This window comes from Poecilia reticulata, linkage group LG3 (genome assembly GCF_000633615.1).
Source record: "Poecilia reticulata strain Guanapo linkage group LG3, Guppy_female_1.0+MT, whole genome shotgun sequence".
Taxonomy (NCBI): Eukaryota; Metazoa; Chordata; class Actinopteri; order Cyprinodontiformes; family Poeciliidae; genus Poecilia; species Poecilia reticulata.
The window spans coordinates 15,817,830-15,834,230 of NC_024333.1; the positions used below are offsets into that span (position 1 = coordinate 15,817,830).

General features: G+C 37.4%; 1 protein-coding gene across 1 annotated transcript; it reads right to left on the reverse strand.

The window, feature by feature from the left end:
• Nucleotides 1-11,175: 11,175 nt before the first annotated feature.
• Nucleotides 11,176-15,569, reverse strand: hp (haptoglobin). The gene is given in 4 exon segments (XM_017303866.1): nucleotides 11,176-11,772; nucleotides 12,353-12,419; nucleotides 12,421-12,622; nucleotides 15,560-15,569. Coding segments are annotated over 4 exon segments (834 nt in total). The 3' UTR covers nucleotides 11,176-11,217.
• Between the last annotated feature and the right edge of the window lie 832 nt (nucleotides 15,570-16,401).

Below are 16,401 nucleotides of genomic sequence, written 5' to 3' on the forward strand. Positions count from 1 at the left end.
TATTCGTTTAGTCTATCTCTATAAATGTATAATTTACGATGAATGCAGTTTTCTTCCTAATTTTTTTGTGCCGGAGAAAAATGAAAGCTGCAATAACTGAGTCACAGGTGTTGTTGTTGCCCCCTGTGCTGCAGCTGGTAATGAGACCAAGAGCTCTGAGCTCCTAGCAGGTGTTTTCCTCTGGAAGGAACAAGGTGTGACAGTCTTGGCATTTGCATCACATTTAAAGCCCATCAGATTCATCATCATCGGAATCAGAAACTAATAGATCCAAGTGAGTCACTTCACCACTGTGAATCTCCAAATTTCAAAGGGACTGACGTACCTGGGAATTAGCAGAAAATTATTTTACTCACAGTAATAAAGACATTTGTTCACAGATGTGAGTAATGTGTTAGTGAGTCTCGATATGATTAGAAATCACCTGACTGAAGATGTCTACACATACTTTGACTCCTTCCCAGTACTTTAAAGTTGTGAATCACATACATGCATCTGTTTTACTGATACAGCTGGATTTGTCTTTGCCCTCATGGTGAAACAAGATAGAAAGTGAGGTTTTGTTCCCATAAATAATATGGTTTAGTACTGCAAAGTCAAGTCACTGATGTTCCCAATAAACCCGCAGCTGGTCGTGGCAGATGGTTCTTCATCCCGAGCCTGGTTCTGTTGGAAGTTTCGGTAACACTTTATTTGAAGGGGGGTGAATAAGACTGTCATGACACTGTCATAAACATAACACCTGTCATGAACATCAATAAGTCTTCATGAATATTTATGACTGTTGTCATAAAGTGTCATTCGGTAAATCATGACACTTTTAATACAAAGCTGACGTTATTCAAAATGTCTTCGTTATGACAAGTTGTCATTAACCTAGACAAATTGTCTTCGTAATGACAAGTTGTCATTAACCTAGACAAAATTGTCTTCGTTTATGACAAGTTGTCAATAACCAAGAAATCATAATCTAACATAAATTTGTTATAAAAGTATTACCAATTAAACTTTAAAAATTTGCTTTATGTAGTAATAGCTCTGCCATGTTGTTTAGTCTTAATTTTCTTAATTTAATCGATCCTAAAGTTTTACAGCAAGATGTCTACAAAGCACTTATGAACTTGGCATTTGAAACATTATTGTGCGAGGACTGAGGCAATAGAGGACTGTGGCAAATGATGCAAGTTTTACGTGTGTGGAGTCGGTTGGACCCCATTTCTAAACACAAGGGTTAAGTAATGCAATACACCATCTCCACCAGTGAGAGGCAGCAGTGCACGAACAGGCGTGCAGTGTGTTGGTGAAGAAGAAATCTTCCATATTGTGGTGCAAACCTAACACAAGTTTTAACGACCAGACCTCGTGTTTAAAAAGAAGCCGAAGTTTGACACCTAATACATACGAGGTATGTGTTTTATTAACTTTACATTTTCTTTGAGAAAATAACATTGACGATGTTCTCTTTCTCTGTAATGTTAGCTATGAGCTTTTCAAGCCAATCCTACCTTGCTGTAAGCATAGACCTTTATACGTATGATGTCTATGGGAGGGACGACCGCTCCAAGATGTCCGCCGTATTTCCTGCGCTGGAGCAGTCAATGCGGGGTCTACTCTTATATTAATGTCTATGGTTGCACCGACTGCCTGCTCTTTCCCACCGCTACAGTGTGTGCTAACCAACTAGCATCATGGCCTGTTGGCTATCTAATATCTTTTAACACATTAACACATTTCCTTAAACATTCCTCGAACAGTACCAAATAATAAAAGTACTTAGTTAAAATAAACTTGAGGGTTATTCTCACCTCAAATAAATGAGCACATGGGAGACGCAGTCTGTTACTCCAATGGGGTATATGCCACGGACTTCCGTTTTAGCACTTCCGCATTTTTATGCCACATAGACTGGTTCCGGTGCACACGCAACAGTATGTTAACAGTGGCTCCTCAGTCCTGCAGGCAGTGGTGGAGAAAGTACTCAAAAAATTTACTTAAGTAAAAGTACAAATACACAGTCAAAAATGTACTTAAGTAAAAGTCAAAGTACCACATTAACATTTTACTTAAGTAAAAGTAAAAAAGTACTGGCTTTTAAAAATACTTAAGTATTAAAAGTAAAAGTACTTGCTGAATGCATTGCCTAATCACTAATATCATTAAGTGTACCAATCGTATTTAATTTTAATACAACAGTAATGTGCCATTTTAATGAACAATGCCACAGATAAAGCATGTTTTTATTGAGTTTACTCTGTAACATAGTTTAGACTTAGATATGTGATTCTATGCATCATCATTTCAGGGATGGAAACATCTCCTGTCCTAACAGCATGAACTTCACTTTTTTTGCCACACATTTATTTTGAAAGAAATCCAACTGGCAGAGGAGGACCTGGAACCAAGGAGCCACATAGCAGAGTTGTAGTCTAGACCACCGAACCCAACCCAACTCAAAACCAGCACCCCGTGCTATATGACAATAAAATTAAGTGCACCTATCAAAATTGCTTCTCAAATTGATCTGAAAGATTCACTTTCCCATAAAAACACCTAGATATTAAATACTTAGAGCTGAAATAAATTTAACCAGTGACAATTMAAACTCTTCTTCATTCTGTTTTGCTTTCAGCTGTGCCACAGAGGTCTCCTGCCATCCCTAAAAAAAATAACACCCTGGGTGGTTGCCCATATTGCCAATGTCAGAAATTGCACCATTAAACATAGCAATTAACAACGCTCAACTATGAACACTGTCCAAGGCCCAATAAGCAACAAGTAACCAAGCAGGAGGAGCACCGTGACTGTTCTCATCCTCCCTCCTGCTGCAACGTCTGCCACCATGACAGGTGACAAAAACAAAGAGCAATGAGCATGCTCTGCGTTCCTACGTTCTTGTTTTATTTATTCGCCAATTAAATATAAAGATATTTTAATGAAATAAAATAGCTACTGCAGTGTACACAGAGCATTACAAGAACAAAGAACGGCTCTCAGTGAGGCTTCAGTACTATAGGACTTAGTCAAGATCCGTCCAGAAGAATCGGATCGTTCCTGAATGTCATATTTCTATATTGCACTTTGGTCACAGCGTTGTCCCATATATGCAACACCTCAGCCAACACCTCCACACAATAATTTAGCACATGAGTGACAACTTTTTTTCATCGCAGATGCAACATGTGTTTCAGTAAATACAGCTAGCTTTGCTAGCATCACGTCCACGGAGCTTACCTTTCTTTAACCTTTCCTTCCAAGTGACGTTAAAAATTGGACGAAGTCCCACTGTCTGTGAAAGCGAAGCGCTGCTGATTTTACATGTCGCTATATCTTATGATTTATGCAGCGCTATTATATTACTGACTCTCAGAGGAAACCACTGCGCATGTGTTAGAGCTCCGCGTGCGAGTTAAGGTGGAGGCGATGGGTGACAACAGACACTAAGTCACGTTATTGCTCGGATTTTACAGCGCCACCTTAAATCCCTGAACTTCACATTTTAACGGAAAAAAAGSHMAMSRSRMYTKGRWKKWAMSRRKWAMSSSRMMRMTTTGTAGAAATGTAGTGAAGTAGAAAGTACATATACTTACTGTAAAATGTAGTGGAGTAAAAGTAGAAAGTACCCATTATTAAATCTACTTAAGTAAAGTACAGATACACAAAAATTGTACTTAAGTACAGTAACGAAGTACTTGTACTTCGTTACTTCCCACCACTGCCTGCAGGACTATTAATGATGCCTATATAATTATTCAGACGTCCTGAAACGCTCCAGCAACAACAAAGGATTTAAGCTGGATGTGTCAAAACTTCACAATAACTTCGAAGGTAAGTTAATAAATCGTTTGTATTCACCATAATGCCTCATATGTCTGACGTAGCTAACAGGGACATGCTTACAAAGGTGCTATGTAAATGTTAAGTGTTTTGATTATCTGCATTGTGCAATCTACATATCTCTACTTTATAGATGGATAAATATATAGATATAAACATATATAGATCTGTCTATATTGTGCCCAAGCTATCAGTTGAAGCTGAAGTTAGCTTCCGAATGTAGCATCTAATTCGGAAAATAGCTAAAGGGCTTAATTTTTCACTATCTATACTATAGCTTTTTTAATGTGTTGTACTTTAAAAACAACACCTAGACATTTCAAACCTAACTAGATTATTTTGTACTAACAGCAGAATGAAAAAAACATTTGTGAAACCTTCTGATTTGTGAAATTTGTAAAATGTCAATAGATTCCAGAACGCATTAGATCTGAATTATTAATTTGTGATTATTATTTTAACTTTCTGTTTTCTTTCTTTTTTTAATCTTTATTATATTTGGACAGTTCTGTTTGGTGGCTTCCTGGAGGGAGAAATTGGCCGAGCTAATGTTGCCAACAACTTTTCTCCTGCTATTAACGTTTTTGCTTTTCTTTATATGAAGTATTTCTATCAGTTGCTCTTTTTCCGTTTTGTATACAGTATTTTTACCTTAATGCTTACCTGGTCAGTTGAGGTGGAAATGTACATCCTCTTGATTACTGACAAATGTCAGAACCACATGAACTGAGCTGGTTACATCAGATCAATCTCAATCTTTATTTCTCATTAAAATGACTTCTTGTAATTTTAAGACATTGTTATAAAATTGCATCTTTATTCTGCTGTAATGACTGCATTCTTGCAATTAAAATTTCTTGTATCCTGACCGTAATGCTCCCTACAACTCACAGAACAGATGATTGAAATAAAGGCATTTTTTTAAAAAGTATTTTCTGTGATTTTAGTATAGAAATTGAGGGCGGGAGGAATTGATTAAAATAAAATCTGGTATAAAAAAATCTTGTATCATCCAGCCTTATTCAGCATATTAAATTATATGACTAATTACATATTACTTAATATTCACATTTCTTTGCTGGTATAACCTAAATGTGTTGCATTATAACATCTCACTTGAATTCCTGATCTACATGCAAATAGTTGATATAACGTAAACACTGAGAAAAGGGGAAAAAGTTTGTGAAATGTAGAGTATTACAAATGAGATTCAATTTTATTGTAGGTAAAAACAGGATAGCAAAATGAACAGTGAATATATAATATACTTCCTAGCAGCTAATCAGACACTTGTTTTGCCTTTACTGGTGATGAGAACTCGTCACTCTGGAAGAGAGCTCTGCCCCGTCCAGGATGACTGCAGTGTCAGGGTAGCCAACAAAGTCTGCAGGTAGATTTTTGCATATCTGGTGCTCCGGTTTCAAGATCATAGTTTAACCAAGTACTGTAAATAAAATATTAGTCCACGTTGTGATGATCCGGCAGACCGTGGACTGATGGACGCCGTACCGGTCAGYTGGTCCAGGTGCTTGGATCCAGTGGAAAGGTAATCGGCACAGCGATCATGACTCAGAAACACATCACGAGGTGTTACGATGCAAACTTAAAAAATTAAAAAGAAAAAAAAACTAACAAGCGTCCATATTTAGCTGCACAACGTAATCAAAACTAATAAATCCTCGGCTCTTTTTGAGAGTTTTGCTTGAAAATAAATTGACAATATCTCAGGAAATTAAATGTGTAAGTGAAATAGTTCTGGTATCACAAAGAAACTGCAAAAAAAAAAAAATAATGTTTCAGAGTTGTAACAACACTGAAGTTACTGAGTAAGAGTGAACTAAAATACTATTTAGAAAATGCATGTTAAAATCTGAATACTCTTGAAAGTGTGCAGCTGAAATTAATTTAAACTACTAGCAGGCAAAGCAGTGTTCGCCTAATACCTGCACCAACAGTAATACAAAAAATGATGCATACAAGAGGCATTAGTTTATAAGATCGAGGCAAACCTAAATTTACCATTTTAAAAACAAAATGCAGTCATAACCTCATTTTCTAAGCAGAATCTCAGAGGGGAAAAAAAGAGAAATTGTGTAACGCAAGAACAAATTATAGCAGCCAAGTGGAAAAATTCACTCTAACGTGGATTATAATTATAAAACAGCAAAGGTAGATGTCATATTTTTGGGATTCGGGAAATACGTGATTTCTACCATTTGTTCTGTGGGTTTTTTTAATGTGGGTCGGTGCCACTTAAACGGCTGTAAAGCGAAGGTTTTGGACCTTAATCTGACTAACTAGTTCGGGCTGAAGCGTTGCTACTCTCGGTTGTTCTTAAATTACGGTGCTCGGTATCGCTTGGACTGCATGTTAAATGTATTTTATATAATTGTCACATAAAAAAAGCTAAGGAGTTGCCTAAAAATAATTTCATACTCCTGTACAACACGCAAACATCAACACACGTATTGACTTACCTTGTGCCGAATCGCTGCCTCTGTTCTCAGCCTGTTCCCGTTGCAGTGGATTTCCTCCTGCATTATTTTCCTCCAACAAATTATTCCAGTGAACGAAGCTCGTACAGCTCCCGTTTAACCTCCGTCTTCCCATTTCTGACGCTGGATCTTCAATATCCTCAAGCTTTGAAATAGCAGGCAGCTACAAACCGGGTGTTAGCTGTAGTGGCTAAGTTTTGGCTACAGTCCGCTGTCGCCTTGATATCAGCAGGAAAATGAAARAAACTAAGCACTGGATGGTACYGGCTAATTACTGGACACAACGGCACACCACAAAACTCGATTGTTGTACCAGTAGGTCACAGATATTTTAAGTTTTGCGTCTTTTTCATGGTACAGATCTTACAGCTTTGGGTAAAAACAATAGGAGCAAGCAGGACCCGGAACCAATCTATGTGGCATAAATTCAAACGGAAATACGTCACCACCTCTCGTGGGATATACCCCATTTCTCTCAGCTTATGAGAAACTGCAGAGCAACAGGCAGCTCAAAGTCCCCATGCACCACCTACCGGTGAAACACCGTTACTGCACCCATTGTGTTTAACCCCTGTTAACAAATAAAATATCTTATCATAACCCCATAAACATTTAAAGAAATGTATGCTCTTTTTTCACTTTTGTGGGCACACACCAGTGGGCATCACAAGAGGTTTGACTGAGAGACCGGCTCAGGTAATGTTGTGGTTCCACTGACATTTGCTCTATGCCTGTTAGGAAATGGACCCCAAATAACAAATAAAAATGGGTGGGCGGTAAAGTGGAGAGGCTAATGGTTCCCTGGCCCCTCCTGTTAAGCTGCGCAAATCACGAAAGTGAAAAAAACATTGTCCAACAAAGTTCATCCTGGTCAAAGAAGCCCAGATTACAAAAAGAGAAACTTTCTCAGTGTACTTCTGTGGGAAGTGATTGAAAAGGCTGCAGATGGACCAACTCTGCATCTTGTCCAACAAATCTTTGAGGAACAACATAGCAAAATTTTGATCTTGCTTTTGAGAAAAACTGGAGATATAAATGTGGACGTACTCTCGGAGGTGTCAGAAGAGCTTGGTTTAAGGATTTGCCAGAGTATTGCGAGAGATGCATTCCACTTTGCCAGTGGACTGCATTTAATTGCACTACTTGATTACCTAGAAGGACACCAAGTTATTGTGGAAAAATTCAAAAAGCACCTGGAGAATCCTGTTCCTCCTAAGAAAATGTTAACGTCAAAAAGAAAGTCCAGAAACTTTTTTTTCCTAATGAGGACTTGTACGCAGATGAAAACTGAATAGGAATATTGAATAGGAATAATCTTTTCACATAATTAAATCAAATGTTTCTTTTGTTTTTTTAATTATTTTTTTAGTAGGTTATTAAGCCTTTTAAGACTGATTGTCATGGACTCATGACACGCATTTTGGGAACACACACAGTAAATCTATAAACCAACAACCTCCTTAAAAGTCTACCTACATGTTTGCAGAAACCTAAAGATCTTTTTCTTTCACACACTGCTTGCAAGTCTAAAGTTCTGGTTCCTATTGCAGAACAACTCTGTGTGTGTTGTGACCTTAGTCGGTGCTTTAAAGGAATGCACTGAGACTGGTAGAGAGTAATAGGATTTGACAGGACATTAATATTTTAGAAGCAATAGAGAAAAACCTCCGGTGCTGCGCTTCAGAAATCCTTAAAAAAAAAAAAAACCTTACACAAATTTGACTCTGGCTAAAAAGAGGAAACACAATGAGTGCACGCTTCTGCAGAAGCACCTCCTGTCTTCTTCTTGTCCCAGATTTTAAGCATGTTGGATAAATTGTGGCTGGAATCAGAAAATGACAACATTCAAATTGCAGGCTAGGATTTTTGTTGGGTTTATTTGAAAATGATTTATTGCGTTTCAATATTTTTATTCATTTTATTTCTAGGGCGTCTGTAGGATTGGATGTGTATACAACATCTAATAAAATGATCAGTTTTGGAAATTATTGAATGAATGGTCTTTACTGCCATCATACAAACAAAACCAGACATTTCTTGTAGCTTCCAAAACCCTGAATTCAATCTGTGAAACAATATAAATTCATGGTTCGAGGGGCTTTAATAAAAGAACACGGTTTGAATCAAATTATTTTGGTCTGGTTTCAGTAAACTTATAAAGTCTGCTGTGAATTCACGGAAATTGTAGTAACATAATTTAAAAGAGATTTTATTTTTATCAAAGCAAAGCAAAGATTTTAAAAGCAAAGAAGTGGCCGGTTATAAAATGAAGCAGCGAAAAATATATTTGAACCTTTTGAACCTCAGGTCTGCTGCAGTGACTCCTCAGGAATAAACATTGTTGAATAAGAATAAGGAGTTAATGTGTTTGCGAAGAAGACAGACAGTGTTACGGAGCAAAACAGGTTTGCATACCAATATAAAAGCACTCTTCAAAGCAGAATAGGGGAAATCATCATTTGAAGCTGCAGCATCTGAACGATTTGGAGTCAGAGAGGAAATGGATTTCCAAGTTAATTAAGGCTTTTGCACAAAATGATCCAGCAGAAACACAGCAAAGCCGAGATGAACTCAATCTGCAAAGTTTTGAAAAACGGCAGGAAGGTCAGACGTCAGAAACAAGCAGGACAGCGAAAGAGATGAAGAAACAACGGTTTGTAACTTAATGTACCCATTGGATATATTTACTGATAAAAAGAAATGCACTAAAAAGTGATTATTAAATGTTAGAACATTCATTTAAAGAAGGTAGTTCAACTATTCTGCAGTAAACCCTAAAAGACGACACATCACAGTTGCCTTTTTTGTAAATAAAGACATTTGCTGAGGGTGCGACAAAGAATAAATGTAGAAGACTACTTTCTTCTGATAATTATGATGTTTCATAAATCTGAGACAGCAGCATTTTCCTGTGTGGTGTCTGAATATTCAGAGGTGTAATTAACAGACTGAAAAACACAACAAAGACCATCTGCCTCTTCATGCCCCAAGCTGGCCTGTCTTTACGTAACACTGAAATAAATCACCCAGCGGGTCGGAACCAGTCCTCACTTTGATTTTTTGATTATTTTTTCTCTCGCTCTCACCTTCTCCAATCATAATGCATCAAGTGGACGGGCAGCTGTCATCACAACACCTTTCTGGGTGTTTATTGTTGAGGCACGTCGTTATTTATGGCAGAGTGGGACGCTCCTGCCTGACAGAAATATCTTTGAAGTGGTGGTATTGAAGGCAGCAGTCAAAAGCCACAGGTTGTGAAAAGTGTCGACTCCTTTTAATTCATTGTTAACTTTTGCTTTCAAGTGTTGCACAGCAGCACCATGATGTAATGTTGCCTTAACATTTAGAGCTGCTACAGCGCAGAATGTAACCAAGGATCGTCTCATGTGAACACAGTCAAATTTCATTTAAGTTGTTTTTTATTTACTGGAGAATATCTAATACTCAACATTTAAATTATAAATGAAATGCAAAGTGTTTTGTGGATAGGATATTCTGTCTATCCAGGACAGATAATGTGATTATTAACCAATTAGGCCACATTTCCATCTGTCTGTTTGCTCATCCATTGACTTTAAGATATCCCAGGTTAGGCTGTAAGCATGATATACAGCTATTCATGTTATTGGTCCTCACCTGTGTTGGTATTTAGGTCATTTTGGGTTGTTTTATTCTAAGTTTTTTCTCTTTCCATTCATTTGCATTGAGTTTTGAAGTGCCTTCTTGTGTTCTGTTGTGTTTATATTAGTCCTTTTTTGTTGTATGTGTTCAGCTCCTCTGTTCTGTTTATCAACTGTCCCTCTTGCTCTACCAAGACCCATTAGTCACAATATTAAAGCTCTCTGCTTTCTTTACTGGGTTTTTCTGCTGCTCTCACTCTGCCTCTTTACTCTGATTTTCTTTGTTTCCTTATTTAATTATTATAAAATCATCTCACTCTTAGGTGATATCTGCTTTCGAGTCATCTCAAATCCCAGTCAAGCTTGATTCTGGAGGATCTGAAATATTTTCCAGGCTAGAAAGGGCCTGGAGTTTCTTCATGTAGTTAGTTCCTGGTGTGCCACATGTTCTTGTGTCCGCCAAAAGAAGGTGCACAGGAGGCAAACGAATCAGATGAGCCAAATCACTTTGGCTCATCATTTTTGATAAGAACAAGAAGCAACTCTGACTCCATTTTCTCCCAGATGATGGAAATCCTCACCTCATCTGGTCCCAGTCAGCCTCTGAAGAAGGATCAGGCTTTTTGTGGGACAATTTGGTCTTATTTATTATCAGACATTGGGGATAAAAAGGTTATGTCTTTATTTTTTTAAATAAAATATCTGGTTTCAACTTCAGTGGGAATCATCTCCACACAAATTACTGGTGAGTTTTACAACTCTTTATCCCCCCCTAAACAACTCAAAATAATTTGTTTCAAACCTTGCTCTTAAATTCAGACCCTTGGGTCATTTCACAAAAGATTAATAGAAGCTCTGACCTAAATATAAAAGCATGTTTCGCTCTTTTCCTTTCAACTTTTCCCACCCGAGTTGAAACATACTCACAAAAAGCACGCAGTTGATGAATTTGTGTTCATTTGTCATTTCTGTAGCCTTTATAAATTCACATATTTCAACGTATACCCCTTTCTGAAATTTGCTTCAGAAATGTCAATAAATACGAACTTAGAAAAAAGGCCAAAAGGCATTATTAGTGTGGCCTATTTACCACTCTGTGGGTTCGTGATGAGACTCTGTAAATCATATCCGATGTTGTCACTTGTCATAACATTTAATCCACAGACTTGGCAGAAGCTAAACTAAAGCCATTTACTGACACAATACATTGCAATGATTTCTCTCTGCAAACATCTATCCCAACAAGAGAGCCTGAAGCTCTGTGGCTGCTATCGGTACATTTTAGCCATTGCATCAAAGCGCAGAGCAGATGACTTCTCTGTATCTCCTCTAATGATTCTATGGATCCAAGGTAAATACAAAGAAATCTTCATGTAGACGCTGTAGTTGTTTTGGCTGCAGGATTTGTCATAGGAGAGGATCCCCGCAGCGTACACGTCCCCAGATTGAGCATCTCTGACAGCCAGAGTGCCTCCCGCATCACCAAAACAAATGTTCTCCTCCAGCAGTGTGGGTCTGGTGCAGAACATGTTGTCGTCCAGACTCGGGGTGTGCGAGGTACGGTCGTACTCTGCTTTACAGTCGCAGTAATTAGCCAGAGGGAGAACAAGGTATTTGAGAGACGTAGCAGTGGTGAGGTGGATCCCCCAGCCCCAGCCAGCGATGACCCCTGACCCGCCCACACCAGTGACCAGGTCCTGCCCCCTCTCTGGGAGGGGGATCGGAGTGACCTCATCAGTCATGATCACAGACTCTTTAAGTCTGATCAGAGCCAGATCGTTGTCCCAGTCAGTCTGGTTCTGGAAGCCCGGATGAAGAAAAACCTACAGGAGGAGAATGGAAATATCTCTTATTTTTAATCTACTTCTTTTGCTGTTTTTTATAAAGAATGTGATAAAAAAAGTCTTTTAATCTCATATTCCAAAGATATCAAAACAAACTGTTCTTTGCTACCCAAAGCAACGTCTCACTCTGAATCTTTTCCCAGGGCGAACAAGTTTTGAACAAGTCAAAATAAGAATAATTTTCCCTTTTATATTAAGTTTTTTATAATAAGGTTTGAACGCCTAAAGAAATTAAAGTCTAACATGTTTATGAACTAAGAAAGATAAAAGAACAAAGCAAGAAAGTAAAAAAAAATTTCTTTTCCTTTCACAAATCACTTCATATATCCTTCCTGGATGTCATTTGTCTCACTAACCCTGAAGCGCAAAATCAAAAGTAATTTTATTCCAGCTCCTAAAAAATTGAAATGCAACACAGGAGAAAAGCATTACCAGGCACAGTAATGAAATAAAAAGAAGGGCAATAATACCTTGTTTTCTATTTTCCTTTCAAATTAACTAACACAAAAATGGCAGACATTTAGTAAATGTCTCCTTTATCAAGAAGCCAGTTTCTCACCTTGTCTACAGTAACTTCTTTGGAGGTGTCGGCTTCTGCCTTTTGTGAGATTCCTAGGTAAACTTGGAATGACGGGATCTTTTCCCTGAGTGTCCCGTCGACTCTTTCTAATAAAGAGGTTCCTTCCAGCCATCAACACCCAGCGGTCGGAGATGAGAGCCCCGCCTGCATACCCGCCATCCAGCACGCTGTCAGACAGGTACACCCTGGCTTGCCAGGGGACCTGAGGGGCCAACGTCCCACCAACCATCCGCTTCAAACGAAGGAAACCTAATTTGGAGGGGAAAATATAAAACCATGTTTAACTAATTTATTGTTATGATTTAATTTAGTTTTCCAGTTGAAAACATTTTCTCGTAAAAAACAAGATCGATTCAAATATCTTGTGTCTGTTTTTTTTGGCGGCCCATTTATGAAGCACAGGCTGGAAAACAGAGGCGATCTTAACTTCAGAAAAAGTAAATTAAAAAATATGAAATATATATATAAAATAATAATTTATAAAAATTAAAATAATAATTAATAAAATTAAATTAATTAAAATTAAATTAATTAAAATTAATCAAATTAAATTAATAATTTAAATTATATATATAAAATCAGAAGAACAACAAAGAATGTCCAAGTAGAATAAAACTAAGCACCATGGGGCAAAGAAAACTAAAATGAACTTAACTCAAAAATTTAAGAAACAGATATGCTTCAAATAAATAAAAATATTTATTAGAATTTAAGTTGCCTTTCAAAGTGAAACAAGTAAAACCACAAAAAAAGCTAATAAATGTAAGCTTTTTGTAAGTTTGATCTGTCCTTAGCGCTGTAACTCCTGGCTTGTGATTTATCGCATGGATCTGTATTTGAATTAAATCGTTTGAACTTTCAAGAAAAAGCTTTGATTCTTTCATTCTGTTTGTCACAAACAGAAAAGAAGAAACAAAGCCCATCTCTGTGTGTTTGATCGTCTTCTCCTTTCTGTGACTGAGATAATTGTGGTTCAAGTGATTGTCTCTTCAAAGCGATGGCAACATCTTGAATATTTTCTCTGGATTATTAAATCTGTACTGGTTCTTTCTTGGTGAGTTTTATCAAAGCAGAAGATTTCATCCTACAAGCAGTTAAACAAATTAATCACTGTATTAGCTTGACGCATAAGACGATTTTAAGAGTGGGTTTCTTTTATCACCTAATGCTGCTAGAAGCTGAAACAATCTTTTTCAACAAATCCCCAGTGTGCTGAGCCATATTTCTTGACCTAGATTGAAGGTTTTGTTGCATTTAAATGACTTTTTCTGAAGAAAAATAATGAATCTGAATGTTTTCATTACAGACTCTTGTTAAGAAATAAAAAATATTTGAATGAAACAATCTATTAAATTCTGCAGGAGCCAGAATTGGAGTTGATTGGCACTGAAGATACTAAACAGCATCATTTGATCAGGTGTCTTGTTTTGTACAAAGGTGAAGTTAAACTTCTACTCTCAGTTGGTTCTGCTGTCCGTACAGAAGGTGTGATATCAATCTTCATAAGCATTATGTTGCTATGTGCAACATTATGAAATAAGATTTTTCAACTCATCTATTCATTTTGTTAACGAAACTGAAACTGTGATTAAATTATCAGGACTCTTCAAAAACATGTCCTGATTTTCTCTTTAAAACTGATCATTTATTAGGTTATAATGAAATATTTTCAATAGTTTATTTCGTTGGTGAATGTTCTAAATTATTTTTACTAGCTGAGAGCATTAATAAATACATGAATAAACCAACACTCAATAATTTCAAAAGTTACGTTTCCTTTGGAGTTTTGGAGGACTCAATCATTAGTTTTTTTTTACTCACTTTTTGACTTGAAAGTATTATAAAGTTACACATTTTTTATAACTATTATGTTGTGACAGCATAACATAAGATAAATAATCTGGGAAAATATATCTCTAAAAATGGAGACAATTTTAACGAATATGGAAGAAACATATTTTTGAAAAAGTTACACACTGTCGCTTTAAACAGATAAATTCTTTAAAATTATGTGGATGGATGGATGGATGGTTTTTAAATCCAGCAAAGAAAATTGACAGAGAAAACTCCAACTCCAATCCAGAGTCTACTGAAGAAAGTCATCAAATGTGTAGACTATCATGAATTTTACAATAGACATCAACAAGTCATATGCAACACTTTTACAATCACTTCTTGCACTAAATAATTCGATAAACTCACAACATTCTGGCTAATCCCGTCTTGTTTAAGACAAAATTTATTGTCTCAAATGAGAGACATTTTAAAACTGTCATTTCTCCTGGTCTAGAACTCACCCAAACCTGAAACAGATCCAGCTAATGAAATAAAAACACTACTGAAAACCTCTGGAACAAAATAAATTAAAGGTAGAAAAGAGGAACAACTTATATCAGGATTAAGCAAGATACAGTCATGTGAAAAAATGAGGACAGCCTTTAACATCCTGTGTTATTAAAGCATATGATGAGGATATTTAATATTTTAACAGTGCTGACAAATTCAAGTAAGAAAAATATATTTTGAAACTTAAAGAAAGAAGATTTATAATTTATTCCAGCAAGGAATAAATTAGAAAACACCTACATTTATTCCTGCTATTTTTTTTTTTGTGATAAATTTTTCATACATATTTCCACCCTTTAAAGCGAACACAAATCAAAGGTAAACAGTAAACTGCACTTTCATAGATTAAACTACCTTGTTCATACAAACTTTGTCGCCAAACAAATAAATACAAAAATAATAAAATAGCATTTTTAGTTGTACTGGAGAGTGCCCCTCCTGGGGACTCCGTTGTTCTACTGGGGGACCTCAACGCTCACATGGGCAATGACCGTGGTTGGGAGGAATGGCCCCCCGATCTGAACTCGAGCGGTGTTCTGTTGTTAGACTTCTGTGCTCGTCACAGACTGTCAATAACAGACACCATGTTCAGGCATAAGGGTGTCCATATGTGCACTTGGCACCAGGACACCCTGGCCGCAGTTCGATGATCGACTGTGTCATAGTTTTGTCGGATCTGCAGCCGTATGTCTTGGACACTCGGGTGAAGAGAGGTGCGGAGCTGTCCACTGACCACTACCTGGTGGCGAGTTGGCTCCGGTGGTGGGGGAGGAAGCCGGTCAGACCTGGCAGGCTTGGGCCTGAGATGGAGCTTTAAAGACGGGGAAGTGGGGGTCTGACCATGTTCCATGTCGGCATTGTTGAGGCAGCTCATCAGAACTGTGGCCGCAAGATTGTTGGTGATTGTTGGACTCCAGAATCAGCTGATGGGCACCAGCAGTAATTTTAAGTCATTTTAACAATAGGTTTTCTCTGGGTGCTCCAGTTTTCCTACAAAAGAACCGACTAATATTGTTTTGAACAAAGGTTTTCTCCGGGTGCTCCGGTTTCTCTACAAACACAAATGACAGACAGACAGATATCGTCTGCAATTTTGTCTATTAGTGAAATAATTCTACTTTAAACATTAGTTCTCTGCGGAGTTTGTAGAGGCTAGAGTGCCTCTACAAACTTGATGGATGGATGGATGGTTCTCCAAACCACTCTTTGCTTCTCTCTTCTGCCTGTCTGTGAAGACGGCAGCTTTCACTTATCGTTTGCATAACATCTTTGTAAGAATGTGTGACGATCTGTGTTTTTTGTGTAGTTATTTTTGAGGTTTTTCTGTGTTTTAGTTGTGTTTCCCCTGTGAGTCTCTGTCTTCCCTGTTGATTGCTCCCAGCTGTGTCCAGTTCCTCGATTAGCTTCCCTGTGTATTTAACCCCACCTGTTGTCTCTGTCCTTCGTCGGGTCTCATTTGTTCATCGTTCGTCTGTCCGTTTCCAGTGCCGCCTGTCTTTCTGAGTTTGTTCCTGATTCTTTATTAAATACATAATTTCCTCATTGCTACCTGTTTTTTTTGTGTGTTTTTTTTATACTTATGTTTTATTGAACATTTCTGAACACATACAGTGGAGAGGCATCAATACATTCATCTTCATCCATCCATCCATCCATTTTCTTCCGCTTATCCGGGGTCGGGT